This window comes from Xylocopa sonorina, chromosome 2 (assembly GCF_050948175.1).
Source record: "Xylocopa sonorina isolate GNS202 chromosome 2, iyXylSono1_principal, whole genome shotgun sequence".
NCBI classification, from domain to species: Eukaryota; Metazoa; Arthropoda; class Insecta; order Hymenoptera; family Apidae; genus Xylocopa; species Xylocopa sonorina.
In genome coordinates this window covers 11,683,708-11,698,570 of record NC_135194.1, presented here as the reverse complement: position 1 = coordinate 11,698,570, position 14,863 = coordinate 11,683,708, and the positions used below count along the sequence as shown (strand labels likewise).

The window sequence follows — 14,863 nt, the reverse complement described above, 5'->3', positions numbered from 1 at the left end:
ACAAACAATAACAACAATTAATAATAATTTCCGCCCACCGCGGCGATCGGCGCCGTTCGCACGACTTATGACACTGTGTTAAGTCACGCGTCCATTCGCGTGCAGCGTTTGCCAAGCACAGTCTGCGGAACACTTGCCAAAATATTCGACTACGCGATCGAGAGTCATCGATCTTTGATTCTTCCAACGACTGGATTGGAAAAATTCGACGCATCTGTTTTAATGACAGCGATAAGACTCTCGACGATAATCGAACTTTCGCAACGACGCGCACGAGTGCTTGGCGCGACCAGTTGAAGAGAGGAAGAAGAGAGTAAAAAGGAAAAAGGTAAAACGTGAAAACGACAGTCGGAAAGGGAGCCTTCCCATTCATTGGTTGTATTTTGGCACGGGGATGAAGTAACCAGCGCGTCTCTTTGAATCTGACAAAGCCTCATCGCGTTCGATCGAACATAGAATTGATCCTCGAATCCCGTCGACGGCAAAGAGACCGCTCTCTGAGACGTGTCTACGTATCCAAAATCGTTGAACGAGTATATTAAATAAATAGAGGAAAGCGTTTCTCCGCGAGCACGAGAATCCATACGCCACCGTGGTCCAAATTGCCTTTTTTTCTTTCTTACTTTGGTTCTTTTTATCCGAGACGCTTTCCTTTCAATAAATAATCGTTTTAATTTAATAAAATAGACGATCGAAGCTTCCCAATAGGAAGATTAACGGTATTACGTTCCTGATCTTCTCTTTTCATTTTAAATAATCGCGGGATATATCTCGATATCCGTCGATTAAAGCATGGTCGATGAACAAATTCGTTTCTCCTGATATTCTTTCGCTCTGCGAACCTGTGGAGGGCACCGTCCAGCGGTTTCGTCCACGAGCCTCCGTCGACCGGATTTCCACTGTCACTTGTACGATCTTCGCTGTCTAAAGGGAGTCGAAGTTCGATTCTCGATCGCTGGTCTGAAAGAACAACCAAACGAACATTGCTCACGCGTCGAGAATCACGAATATCCAATTACAGAGCAACAAAGTCTGTCCACGTGCGACGAAACGAGTAAGAACAATGGAGAACGCGATCGAGACGAGAGCATTTCACGTGGATCTCGAATTTCGCTGGTAACTCACCCTGTCCGGGCTATAAAGGGGCGGATGCTGGGCCGGAAGTCTGAGCGTGCTTCCCAGATCCCTCTCGGCCATTGTGTGCCCCTCGCTGGCGCTGTCTCTGGTGTCTCTGTTGTCTCTGGCGTCCTTAACGCTGTTCCTTCTGCCGTCGGCGACTTTGGTCGGGGGTTGGATGGTCGTTTCCCCGCAGGATCTGGCCAGGGTCGAGCCAGACTCGCCTAAGTCGAGCCTCAGCAGCTTCGTCGGCGCTTGGATGGTCGTCTCGCCGCAGGAACGCGCCAACGTGGAGCATTGGTCCGCTTGTAGGTCACCCGTTCGCAACACTTTCGTGGCTGTCTCCACTGTGGTCTCGCCGCAGGAGCGAGCCAGCGTCGATTCGGCGTCCATCGGTCGAGTTACCGTCGCGGACACCTGGAAAAAGATGAATAACATGGTTTCAATGAGATTCAAAAAATCAAAGGGTTGAACAAGAGAGACGTTAATGTAGATTAATTCTCGAATGACAAAACGGGGTTCGAAGATACCTGAAAACCAGCGCTGACGAGGGCGCCAGCAGGTGTGCTCTGCGTTCGAACGATCTGCACGTCAGCCTCCTTGCAATCCTTCGCGCTGGATATACTCTGCTTCCTGTTTCCGGCGTTATGCGTGCCGTTGTCGAGGTAGTTCAACAGCTTGTGCTCCTCCGTCGAGAAGGTGCTCATGCCGGACTTGTAGTTCTGAGGAGACTGGGGTGCCGATCGATACTTCGCGCGCGGTATCATCACTGTCAACGAACGATCCCTCTGCTCGTCGTTCACCGGCACTGCATCGATTGCAGAAGCAAAAATATAAAAAAAAGAAAAATAATATTTCTTTCGAAATTGTCGAGGTGACTAATTTCTGGCAGTGAGACAAACCTGATGCAGGTATCATGGTGGTTTTCCTCGGTGGATGTCTGGGTTTCGCGCTGATCTTCCTGATGGGCCTCTTGCTAGGCGGCAACGGCGCTATCATCTGCGGGGGTGGCGGCAAAACGTGCGGCACGTGGTGAGGGATCGCCAGATCTGTCACGCTACCCTCGCTACTCGTATCCCCGCCTGTTCCTGGAATCATGGCCCTTCTGTCGCCTGTCCTACGCTTCCGACCCGGCTGACGGAAACAAGCCATGCCCACGCAAACCGCCAGAAGGCCCAGCAATATCGCGCCAGTCGTAACCAGAGCTATCAGTAGCACTGTGGACAGATTTATGATCAGTGTCAACGGTGGCGTTCGAATTTCAGACGTTGCACGAAATAGTTTTAGGTGTCAGACAATTTTTAAGAGTCAGAATAGTGCGAAATCAATTAGACAAATTTACCTTTGAGATTCACTTGACATCTCTGACCACTGTGCCAAGGGAAGCACTCGCAGACTTCCTGACCGTTGGTGTTCGTCACGCAGTGTCCTTTGTTATTGCAGCTAGGACAGCCTAACGGCGCTTGAGAACAGTGTCTGCCAGGATACGCGGGATTCTCGGACAAATCCGCCCATCCCTCTTTGCAAGAGCACTGATACGAACCCCTCAAATTGAAACAGGCCGCGTTGGGCGAGCAATCGTGGTGCGGTCCACCCTCTTCTGTCGCGCACTCGTCGAAATCCACCGCGTCGATCTGTGCAGCAATAATTTGTTAATCACCCTTTGATCGAAATTGATCGAACGATGATATTTAGAAAGAAAATTCAAAAAACATGTTCCTCTGTTCTTTTCCAGAGAAACAAAATAGTTACCAAATTAAGATTCTTCGAAGCATAAACCTCAGTACCGCCTAAACTGTAATTGCTTCCGATCAGGTATTTACGAAGGACCTCCTTCAGCCTCGTCTCGTTCGCGTTGTCGCTCAGCTGGACGTGGAACTCCACTTTCGTTGGATCAGGCGAGAAGCCAGCTATGTTCAGCCCTCTGTAGACGTCTCTGAGATCGCTCTGCATCAGAGTTCTGTCTAGGGCGTCCTTGGTAGGGCCTAGCAGTCTTCTGAACACCGTCGAACTCGAGTCGTTCAAGCTGGCTTCGTAAAACACTGGCTCCTGTCCAATGCGATCCAAGCCAACTCGTAACGTGTACGTATAGGTAGCTACGATTTCGTGTCGAATAAATTAACTCGATTAATATATATATCTTTAATTCGCCGTTAGGAATATTCACGTGTCGATGACTCACGTTTGCATGGTCTGTCGGGGAACATCCTGGCAAAACCTGGACGACACACGCATCTCATTTCACCACCAGCTTCCGTGCAAATCTCAGCTCTGGAAGCTCTGCACTCCGGTGTGCACTGATTGACAACTGGTTGAAGGGACACCACAGGTGCCCCAAGAACTTCGCCAGCCAGGACTCTGTGAACCTCGTTTGTAATAATAGGTTGGTCGTCCCTCGTAATATCACCATATTCAGCCTCCACCTTGAAGAAAAAAATGTACATTTTAATACACATCCCTCACTGCTGTGAATCGTATATGGTTTTGATGTCGAAATTCAATCCTCACGTTTACAGCTTCCGCGTCAGACGCTGGTGGTTTCTGATCGCTGACCACCACTAAAATGGAATCGTTGTCGACCACGTTGTCCTGAGGCGGTGGCAGTCTGGTGACCACAGATTGCAAAATTGTCGACGTAACAGTGGAGATCACGCTAGTCGGTCGCAGCAACGTTTCCGTCACGGTCTCCACAGTGGTCGACGTCATCGTGTGGGTGAGAAGCAATGTTCGCGTGGTAGGCGGAGAACCTAATACTGACGTTTCCGTTCTGGTCACCGTCGACGTCTGGAATCGTGTCACCTGCGCGAGAAACGATTACAACACCGAAATCGAGGAACGAGCAATTTCTCTAATCTAATCTCAACAAATTTCTGTAGAAAATCCAGCGAATATAACAGCAGTTTATATTATATTCGTTAGTATATCGAGAGAGAGCTCACCTCTTTCGGTTTCATATGCATAGTCGTCGTTGTCGTCCCATTAACAGCCCCACGTGTCACACTGGTGACGTCCTTCGTTATCTTGATCGTCGACTCGTTCCTCCTGTCGATATTCCCTAACAGCGTGCTCGTTACCTTCGTTATCGAGCTGTCAACCCTGGTCACCACGCTGGGCAGTTCCTTCGCAGCCGTCTCGTTCTTCCGTTTGTGCTCCGTCGCCGATGAAACGACCACCTTCGTGGCGTCGCTCTTGGTCATCGTGGGCCGCGGTTCCTTCCTCTGGCTCGTGGCCACCACGTGGGTCAAGCTGTCCGTGGCCTCGACTTTCGTCGACGGTGGAATATTATCGTAACTCGATTCCAGAAACACAGGATGCTCTGGACGCTTCACAGGGTTCAGAGGAACGTCCTGATTGGGGAATCGTGTCGGTTCCACGTGTCGAGACGTCGACGTCGACCTGCTTGGTTGAATGTAGTCCGGATGGTGTGGTCTCGCTTTCGTTGGGATCACTATATTCGTTGACAGCATCGCGGTTGGTTGCACGGATAGTCTGCAATTTTTTCGTACGAAAATCTCGAGGATTACGAACGCCATTAAAGATACTGTCGAGCGAAAATAAATAGTACAATTCGTGTACCTTGATACAGGCCTCGTATCGAATGGCCGCACAGTGTAGATGCTAACGTGTTCAGTCTTCCTCGTCTCGATTGGCCTGAGAATCTCAGGCACGTCCACGACTACTGGAAGATCGACAGTGCCGTGTATGATCGGTATCTTCGATTCCATGTCGTGTATCACTGGTATGTGAGACGTTGCGACAGCTGTCGCGATTTGGATCGAGCCGGACACCGCCACCGCTGGTCTCACCGTGGCTATCTCGAGGGGTCGAGTGGTTTCCGTCGCTGGGGGTGGAGGCACCATATCCTGAAAGATATAAACAACCAATCGATAGCAGCGTGTACTTAGAGTAACTTAAAACATATACGCAAACTGTACGAGGAATATATTCACCTGAGAGAGCAGTTCCATGATGAAAGGCCTGGTTAAAGAAGGCCTTGGACTAGGTGGTACCATGGAGACGCTGGGTAAAGGTGCAACCGTGGACTCCTTCAGAGGAATATATTTAGGCGGTGGTTTCAATCCAGATTCGTTGGCAGTACCAAACGGAAATCTATTGTCATCCATGGGACCACTAGTGGTAGTGATATCAACAGGCGGAGGTGATAAACCAACGACATCTCTCGATGGAATAGGGGGTGGTTTAAGGTCCTCTTCTTTGTCTTTATTCGACTGATTTATTCCGACTACGGGTCTCAATGGTGGAGGCTTCATTTCTCTGGATGGTACACCCATGCCCTCCATGCTGTTCATCATATCCACGGTGGACGTTTCAATGGGTCTCACTTTAACTTTGCTCTCATGAGGTTCCATGGAATCGCCCTTGTTCGCGTCTGAGGCTGCGAAATTTGTCTGATAAGAATTATCCAGCTTCTCGTCGTTGTTATTCTTCTCACCGATGTTGTTCATCGTGACCAGCATGCTGGGTGGTCGTTCCGTTTGCGTTTTACTGTCCACCTCTTCGCCCATGGCTTCCACTGGCATGGAGAACTGATTTGGCGGAGTTTCAGACTTGCTGTTGCCCGAGGAAATAGTAATTGTTCCGGGTACTTGAGGTTTAGGTTTGACGATGATGTGAGGATACTCTGGGTGAATTCTCGTTCCCATTCCGTGGCCCTGTTGCGTCACCTTGGGACGATTATTGTCCATGCCTAATTGCACAGTCTCGCTACTGGTTTGACCATACTGGTTTTCAAATTGATGAGTAACAGAAGTGTTCTTCAACTGATTCCACATCATTCCGCTGTTATTGGTATAAATCATGTGATTGTCTGGTCGTTGGCTCCAGTTTAAGTCCACGAAACCTCCCAGCAAGATGCTCTGATTCAATCTGCTTGGGGGTGTCATACTGTTGTTCGCGAATGATTCCAGGCTCCCTGGTTTGCCTTCGTTCGATGGTTTCATTTGACCACTCATTTTCATGTCAGTGGTTTGGCCCATATTATCAGGTCTGGGGTACAATACAGGTCTGGGTTCCATTTTATTTCCTCCTGGCAGTCTTGGATACGGTCTGTTAGGCTTGCCTGATTCGGGTACCGTTTGAGGAACTATTGCTGGTGGCTTCAGGTGCATGGTGATATCCTGTTCGTGGGTCTGTTTCTTCTGCTGATTCGTGTGACTCATTGGAGACATTTTGTTACCGTGGTAAGTCGATGGTACACTTTGCACGATCTCATATTCAGACTTATTTTCGCCCCATTTGTAGCCATACGTATTCTCGTTGCCAGTGTACACGTCAAATGGTTTCCCTTGAACTATTGGCATTTCGTGAGGCTTAATGTTGTAATAATTTTGCCCATGAGGTATCTGAACTGGCGCGCCATCGTTTTTAAGGGTGAATGGAGCTCCTGGGCCTATCCAGATCGGTTTCTCCTTCTCATCCTTCTGGTAGTCCATTTCTTCGATTGGTTTGCCCATCACCGTGTTACCAGTCGTGTTCCTCCTTTGGTTAACAATCGACGTGTCCTCTTTCGATTTGTCGTGCTTTTGCATATCGCTTATCTGATCGTGATAATTTACAGCCTCGGAGGCGTCAGTGTGAGAATCCATGGTCTTCTCCGTTTGCGTGCCGCTCTGCCAAGTCTCTTGCTGTCCTTTTTGATTGGACGGCACCTGATTGAAGTTCTGAACCTGACTGTTCACAGGCCTGGCTGTGACAGGCTTCTCTTCCTGTTTTATTTTCGGATCCGATGGATTGTGGTACTCCATAGCTCCAGTGGGCACGTGTTCCACTGTCCTCTCCGTTTGGGGCCTGATATGACCCACGTTCGTCGGTCTATTCTCAATATAAAAGTGCGGTGGTCTATCCTGAAAATCGATCTGCAAAAGAACGTGGAATTAGAATAGTCTATCACTTTGTTCCGTTTTATTCGATAAAATACTTCAGAGTTTCGATTACCTGGAAAGGAGGCCCGAAAGAAGGCTGCCTCTCGGTCGATACATCCTTAACCACGTCCCCAGGCGTCGAAGTGGTCATCCTTGGAGGTTCGTGATGGATCTGAGGGTTGGCCATCGGCCGATGCGGGAGCACGAACGTGTTCTGGGGCCTCTGAGGCCCGTTATAAATTGGTTTCCTGTTATTCGGTCGCTCCACGTAAATCGGACGACTGGTCGTCGATTTCAATGGCGGGCGAGGTCTCAATCTGTTGTTCATCAGAATCCGCGGGGGTGGTTTCTTGTCAGGCTTCCAATTAGAATTCAAAAGGATGTCGTTCCCTGAGTCTGGCTTGGCTACAAGCAAGTATTGATACGGATTATCTTGCTGATTCGGTATTTCCGTTCTTCTCGGTGGTATGCTCGAGTCACCAGGTTTTGGAATCTTAGGATACTGCCCTCGTGGCGGTATGTGATTATTGGGGTGCGTGTGAGGGTGGATCGCAGGATGTGGGACGCTCTGCGGACGAATATTTATTGACTCTGGTCGATGGTCGACTAAGATCTCGGTGTGCAGGTGACCCTGACCGCCTATGGCTCCCGAATTGTCCGGGTGTTTGATGAAATGCACATCCGACGGTTTCTTTTCTGGCCTGATTATGGGCGCCTCTAACATCTCCAACGGTTTCGCGTACTCGAAACGGCCTGGTGATAGAGGGATAGACTGTGGACGATTGGAGGGGTGCTTCTCGGGGTGAGGCTTAAAATTAACCGGTGGCGATGGTGGAACCATGTAGTCCACTGGATCCTTCCCGTTGGAATACTGCGGCAGATTTTCTACCTGCGCGCAGAATAGTAACAATTTTTATTTCGTATTCTAAATAAATTAACGAAAAGAATTGTTATACATTACCTTAAACCATTTACAATTAATTGCAAGTCGAGTAACTAACCTTCTGTATTCCAAGGAATCCCAGACCAACTTCTGATTCTGGATAGGGCGAGGGATCGTCGAAGTACTGTCCACTGATGTGCGGTTCGCTGGTGTCACCAAAGATCAGCGCCTGTGTACCACCCTGAGGAATGACCACGTTCGTCACCTGACTGGGCTGGATATTGACCAGCAAAGGCTGACCTGTCGATCTGTCGATCACGTGAGGCACTTGATGAACTATGGGCTCTGCTGGTCGCGGTTTGGGTTCTGGATTTTGCATGATAACGTGAGGATCGGGGAGCAAAGGGTCTTTCTGGGACCACGGCGGTCGCTTCTGTTCTTCGGACAGCCATGGTTTTCCTATCGGTGCTTTTCCCGAGTCGATCTTCTATAATATTTTCGATAGCGTTCAAGGATCTTTGAAATCCCTCAAATGTTTTAATACCACATCGAATCAAATGCAAGCTGTACCTGATCAAATTGCGGATGGGGTGGAGGAAGCTTCAGAGGGTCCTTCGCGCTCCACGGCCTCCTAGGCTTCTCAGGACTCCATTCCGGTTCCTTCAGGTTCAAATTAGGATTCGCGTACTGCTCCACGTTAGGTCTGTCTGGTGGTTTCAGTATAGGTTCGTTCTTCATCACGTCCTGCTTCGAACCCATCCTCTTCGGTGGTGACGATTGAACGGGGAGCAGTTTCTGGGGTTGTTTTGGTATCAACTGTGGCTTCGAGTCGACAGGCATGGAGATTGGTATCTTCAAGTGTTCCTCGTAAACCTGCTGCGCTGGATATATCTGTATCTGTGGTCCTTTGTGGCCTTGGAGGGTCTGCTGTGGTTGCGAGTCGTCTCGATCGTTCTCCAGCACCTCCAACACGGGATGAACTGGAATATTGGGAACTGGCTGCGGCGGTGGTTTTATGCCAATGTTTACATTGTCTTTTAAAAATGTCTGAGGCAATCTTGGTGCCATTTTTCCCGGTTTTCCAATGATCACGTCACTGTTCGCGGTGATCACTTCGCCTGGGGAGATTGGGATTCCGTCTGCCAAGCTGGACGCCACTTTGTGCCGCGTTTCGGGGATGTAGTTATGGTTGAGGTTCGCCAGATGAGCACCTTGAAGAAGAACAATTGTACCGTCGATTGAAACAGTGAATCACTAAACGATAAATATTAATCTTCTGGCTTCACAGAAACTTTACCTATATTTTGACTTTCAAGGGGTATCATATCTCCGTCAGCGAAATCAGTAACAGGTATATAGATGGGTGATCTTTGCGTGGTCACTTCCTGCGCCTCTGCTTGCGGGATCGAATCGTTTCGACGCGTCGCAGTTGTCTTCCCTTGCAGAAGACCAGCCACAGCGGTAATTACTGGTCTCAGAGCCGACAGACTATTGATTCCCAACGATCCCAGATTTAGAAGATTGCTTACTTGAAGATCGCTCGTGTTTTGACTGGCAGGCTTCTTGTTCTGTACAGACTCGGTGGAAACAGTCGCGTTATTCTCCTGCGGTTATAATAAAATTATAACATATAGTATGAAATATTTCAAGAACTTAACTATTTATAGTACTAATGAAAGGTAAGTTCTAATTACTTGGCTGATTTGTTCAGAAGGTTTTAAAATCGGTTCTTTGACGACTGGTGACGGCTCGCTGGATGCCAAGCTCGCAGAGATCGCCTCGTCGTTCTGCACCTCCACCGTGGAGGTCGCTTCCTGGAAACTGGAGCTGGTCGTAGAATCGATCTGGTCGTCCTCGTCGAAGAAGATGATCGTTGAACCAGTAACCACGTTTTTAACCGGATCAGAATGATGCGCTGTAGTCAGTAAATTCATGTACCCAGCGTTAAGTAAACTGGGCGCTATGGACTCTGTGACCACGTTCTCCACGATGTGCGACCTCGAAGAAACTGTGGTGGAAGTTTCGCCGTCTGGTCCAGCCTGGAAATTTTTACACGAAATAATTTTCCATCGAGTGCAACGTATAAGATTTAATTTACAATGGTTTAAATTAATCAAGGTACCTGAAGTAACGTTGTGAAATAAGTAAACGTGGTCAGATACGTCTTCGTGGCGAAAATCTGAATGGGTTCCGGAGTGGGATTAACCGTAGCCGTTTTCGTGGTCGTTTTCTTGATAGGCACTTTCTCCAGAACCACGTCAGTGGACGTCGCGACGTTCGTTCGTACAACCGTATTACCTTTCTCCAAGAAGGTATTGTAATAAGTATAAGTGATGTAGTACGTCTTCATGATGTCTGACATGCTTTCTTCCGTGCTATCCAGCGCAGTTAACGTGGTCGTAACGCTGGTCGGACGCGGAGGCGGTGCAGACTCTGTTATTATCAGCTGAAATGGAAACGGTGTCATTTAAAATCCCATTTAGCGGCGCAGAGATTCACTTGCCCGCGTCGTTCATCATCGACCACGAACCTGGGTTACTGTATCGCTGGTGGTTTCTATTCTGGTGCGTCCATCCTCCATGAAAGTCTTCTCCAGCAACCTGGTACTGAGGTACGTGTTCGTTTCCGGTTGCGGGGCCTCCGATGGCTCCAGAATCGTGTGCAGGTAATGCTGAGGAGCGGTTACAGTGTTCGTGATCACCTTCGTGCTACTTTCCAAAGCGTCGTTCACGTTCGAATGATCAGTGTTTAGTGTTAGGTAGGTGTACGTGGTTTTGAAGACCTCAGTGCGTAACGTAGGCGATGCTTCTAATGTTACCGCGGCGGTCTCCGATCCTGGCTTCCGGTGGCGCTCCTCTGTCGCAGTATTGGCTATCACCTTCAGCAAATTGTAGATTAATTTTCATTCGTCGCGAGGTCTCATTCTTAATCGAATCTCACGCGAATAAACGCGAAATGTCAATTCGAAATTGCTAATTTTTGTCGTCGATATCGTAGTTATACCTGTTGCTCCGTGGACACGGTAGTGGTCCCGTCTTTCGTGATGGTGGTGAGATACGTGAACGTGGTCGTACACGTCTTCGTGACAAATTCGTTCGGCTTATCTTGCGGAAGCATCATGACAACCGCGTCAGACAATGTCAGCGTAGGCTGCGGCATCGAGGTCTCCCATCGTAGCGCCGGCGTCGGACCCGCCACGATCACCTCGACTCCGTTCGACATGACGCGCGTCGCCAAGTTGAACTTCCGACCTTCCTCATCTTTCGCTTCGTGCTCCCCTGTCATTACAATTCCACGATGAAACGTGACAAATCATCGTTGCGTTCTCGCCTCGTCACACGTTTAGACACTTGTAGGCTAATTAACGAGTAAGATCGTATACCGTTCAGAACCATTCGAGGATGCTTATACGTTTTGTAAATCGACATTTTCAGATGGTCCCAATTACCATTATCGCAAGTGAACCGAAGTGTTCGAACGGTTACGAGCGAAACAATGTACATCTGAAACGAAGGCGAAGTAATTTAAAGAATTCACAAATGCGCGCGCAAACACGCCTGAACGATCTAGCTCCCCGCCACAGATGTACTGGGTGGCAGCAATTGTCCAGGCGTGCGCGCGCGAACGGTCACTGTACACTGTTAAAACACTTTCGACATTCGAGAAACAAAAATATACAGAATAGACTATAGAAATAAAAACGAACGAGAATAGAGACTAGATATGTACAAGAATCAGAATTCATTTACAGGTATGTACAGTTCACTCAGAGTATCTATTGTACAGAAAACAATTTAGACCGCCGTAAGCCAATCGAAGTGAGACTCGGAGGAGCGTCTGTACAGTCTCGAACCAGCTCGAAAGGAAGTATCATATTAGTCTAAGGAAGAACATTACTTTTTACATCGATCGTCCAGTGCTCCCAACAAACAACGCTCTACTTCATCGTCAACAACCCCAGCCTTCGAATGCGATTCACGGAGCAATTCCAAAACTCTCCAATTCCAAACTCCCGGAGCAGTGGACGATCGTTCAGTGGAAGAAGGCTTCTGGCAGAGCCAATAGTAGCTACTCACCAACAACGGGCACCGGGCTATACACAGACGAAACGGAGTACGCTGACGACTCCACGGTAGGAGTGACAGTCACCGTGACGGGCACCGTCAACGTAAGCGTCGTCACTCTCGGTCGGACGGTCGTCGACGACGTCACTTTCGTCTCCAGTCCGTTCAGTTGCGTCACCACGTACGTGTACGTTCTCAGTCGCGTCGACGTCACCATCGTCTCGGTATAGTAAACGCTCGTGCTCGGCTCTAGCTGAGGCGTGTCGGACCCGGTCTCGTGAGGCCCCACGTGGACAGGTTTCGACGGCAGGATCTCGGGGAAGTCTGGCCTGGAGAGGGACAGGTACAAATCGTCGGCCAGGCCCGCCTCGATCTCCTCAGGGGTGGGCGACGCGATCGACGTGATCGACGTCGCCGCCTTCCCACTCTCGAGGCTGCTCGTCGCCTCGAGAACCTCCGGGGTACTCGTCGCGTGCTCGACTTCGAGGGGTATCACGCTTAGGATCTCGGAGTCCTCCGAGCGACTGAGGCCGACGGTGTCCTGCGACGTCGTTTCGAGCGTCTCGAGGGGTAGGACACTGGCGAAACTGGGGTATATCTCAACGAGAGACGTCGCGGTTGACGTTGCGGGCACGGTTGTGGGTCGGATCGGTTGCACTGTGGGGATTTCTTCCTTCTCCTCAGGTTTAATCGTGATCGCGGACTCCTCTTTGGGAACGGCGATGTCTGTCGCATTTGGGAACGACCTACCCGTCTCGAGAGTTAGGCTGGTGGTTGTAATTGGAACGGGGGATTGGGTCTTTTCATCGGACTCTTCGATAGATTTCGTCGAGGTGGTTTCAGGGCCTGGTTGAACATCTGTCACGCGAGTTTCGATGGCTTTCTCGGGGGAATTTTCGTTGTTGGTTTGGGGTGAGTCTGTGGGTTCGAGTTCTGTCACTGCGACTTGGGATTCGTTGTCTTTCTCCGAGGAATCTTCCGTATCTTCTAACGAAGATTCTTTGGATTCCGTTTCACTTATCGTGGTGGTTGATTCGATGTCTTTTTCGAAAGAGTCGTTAGTATCTTTTGATGAAGTGTCTTCAGGTTCTGTCGCAACGGTTGTAACGTGGGGTTCGACGTTCTCCTCGAGATCATCCTCTTTCGAGGAAGATTCATTGGATTCTACTTCAACGGACGATGCAGGGTGATCAGTGTTAGTATATTCATCTTCTTTCTCAGTAATTGGTACGATTTCCTTGTTAAACTGTGTCGTGGTCTCGATTTCTTCTTCAGGTATATCGATCGCTGTTGTTTCTTCAACAGGTACTGTGGTCTCTACAGATTCGACTGTCGTTACGCGTTCTTCTTCATCCTCCTTTTCATCTTCTTTGGTTTCAGGATAACTAGTCGTCGGAACATCATCTTCTGACGTTTCTTCAGAGCTTCTTTGCGTGGTGACCACCACTTCTTCATCCTCTATCGGTTTCACAGTTGTCAAAATCTCTGCAGACTTATCTTCTTCCTTCTCATTAATCGATTCCATCGTGGTTTGACTAACAGTGTCACTTTCTGGCGTTGTTTCCTCTTTTTCAGCTACATCAGTAGCTGCGGACGTTGTTGAAATGTCCTGCTTATCAGAAACTTCTTCTACTCTCGTAGATTCCGTCGTGGTTGGTATTTCTTCTTTCTCAGACTCTTCCTTGGGAGCTTCAGTCGTAGCGTCCGCGTACTCCTCCTCCTCGTACTCTTCGTACTCGTCATCGGACGGTGGGAAGAAGAAATTATCAGTGATGATAACCGGCGAACTGACAGAACTTTCCTCTATCGACTTCGAGTCGATCTCTTCCGTTGTACTTTCAGTTTCGAGCTCTTGGGGCTTGCTGTCGATTACGTTAGGTGGTTCCTCCAGTTCAGGCGTGACCGTCGTACTGGGAACCCCTTTGTCCTCCACTTCTTCGCGTTCCTCCATCTCAGAGTACTCCTCCTCGTACTCTGAGGTCGGAGCAGTGAAGAAACCAGTCGTAATAATGGCGAAAGTCGGGCTAGGCTGTACCGGTCTAACGGCGATCAACTTTTTCCTGGTGATCCTACCTCTTCGTTCGCTGCTCGTAGGCGAAACGAAGGTCGAGCCTATTTTTCTACGCCTGGTGATGGTCACCTTGTGCCTTCCGATCTCAGGCCTGAGGGCGTCTGGCTCGAAGTCACTTCGAATGGTATTGGCCAAGCCCAGAGTCCTGACGCGAGTCACCACGATCCTTCTGGGCGTGTGGCTAGCCACGACCAACGGAGGGTCCTCTGTCCTGGATGCAACGGGCCTTCGTCTGACCACCGTCAGCTTGTGTTGCCTTCCGTTCTTTCTGATAACGGGCACGCGGATTCTGACGCGTTTCCTGGGCGTCTCCTCGAGGTAGTCGTCGCCATTCTCGTTGAAGCTTCGGACGTTCTCGTTGGACGGCCACGCGCGTTCGCTAGAGACGTCGCTCGTTAATCGGTAGTAGTCGTCGGGGTAAACATCTGAAAAGGCGACGTTCTCTCGCTTGCGTGCACGCACTGATCCTCGTCGGATGGGCTTTGTATGGTTTTTTACTTTTTTTACTTTTGTTTCTACGCGTGTATGTGAGTTACAGCTAGGGCAACCGGTGAGTAACAGGCGGGTGGGGTGGGTACGTTTCGAGCCATCTCGAGTGTTAGGTTAAACAACAAGACAAATCGTGTCAGACACATCCCATCCTCATACGTTCTGTTTCGTGCACTTAGTAGAGCCGGGTGTTATCGATCGACCGCGCGATTGGGCCCAGCAATCGCCGATCCGTTCCTCGACAGAGACCAGAGACAGAGTAGTACCATGCGTCGCGTGGATTTCGTCGCGTGTGGGCGCGCGTGCGGCGGCGGCGGATTCGAGGCTGCGTTTAATAGGTGGACCGTTTGATGGAGGA

General features: G+C 49.5%; 1 protein-coding gene across 1 annotated transcript; it reads right to left on the bottom strand.

Annotated features, from left to right (window-relative positions):
* Positions 1-634: 634 nt before the first annotated feature.
* On the bottom strand, positions 635-14,656 carry LOC143433282 (uncharacterized). The gene is made up of 21 exons (XM_076910569.1): positions 14,650-14,656; positions 11,958-14,606; positions 10,885-11,159; positions 10,412-10,759; positions 10,004-10,327; positions 9,576-9,920; positions 9,179-9,485; positions 8,452-9,092; positions 8,000-8,368; positions 7,072-7,887; positions 5,067-6,992; positions 4,693-4,979; positions 4,056-4,605; positions 3,631-3,915; positions 3,299-3,539; positions 2,869-3,212; positions 2,459-2,750; positions 2,019-2,333; positions 1,647-1,924; positions 1,126-1,533; positions 635-960 (listed from the first exon to the last, which is right to left on the bottom strand). Exons 1-21 carry the CDS (start codon positions 14,654-14,656, stop codon positions 925-927), a joined length of 11,043 nt encoding a protein of 3,680 aa, XP_076766684.1. The 3' UTR covers positions 635-924.
* Between the last annotated feature and the right edge of the window lie 207 nt (positions 14,657-14,863).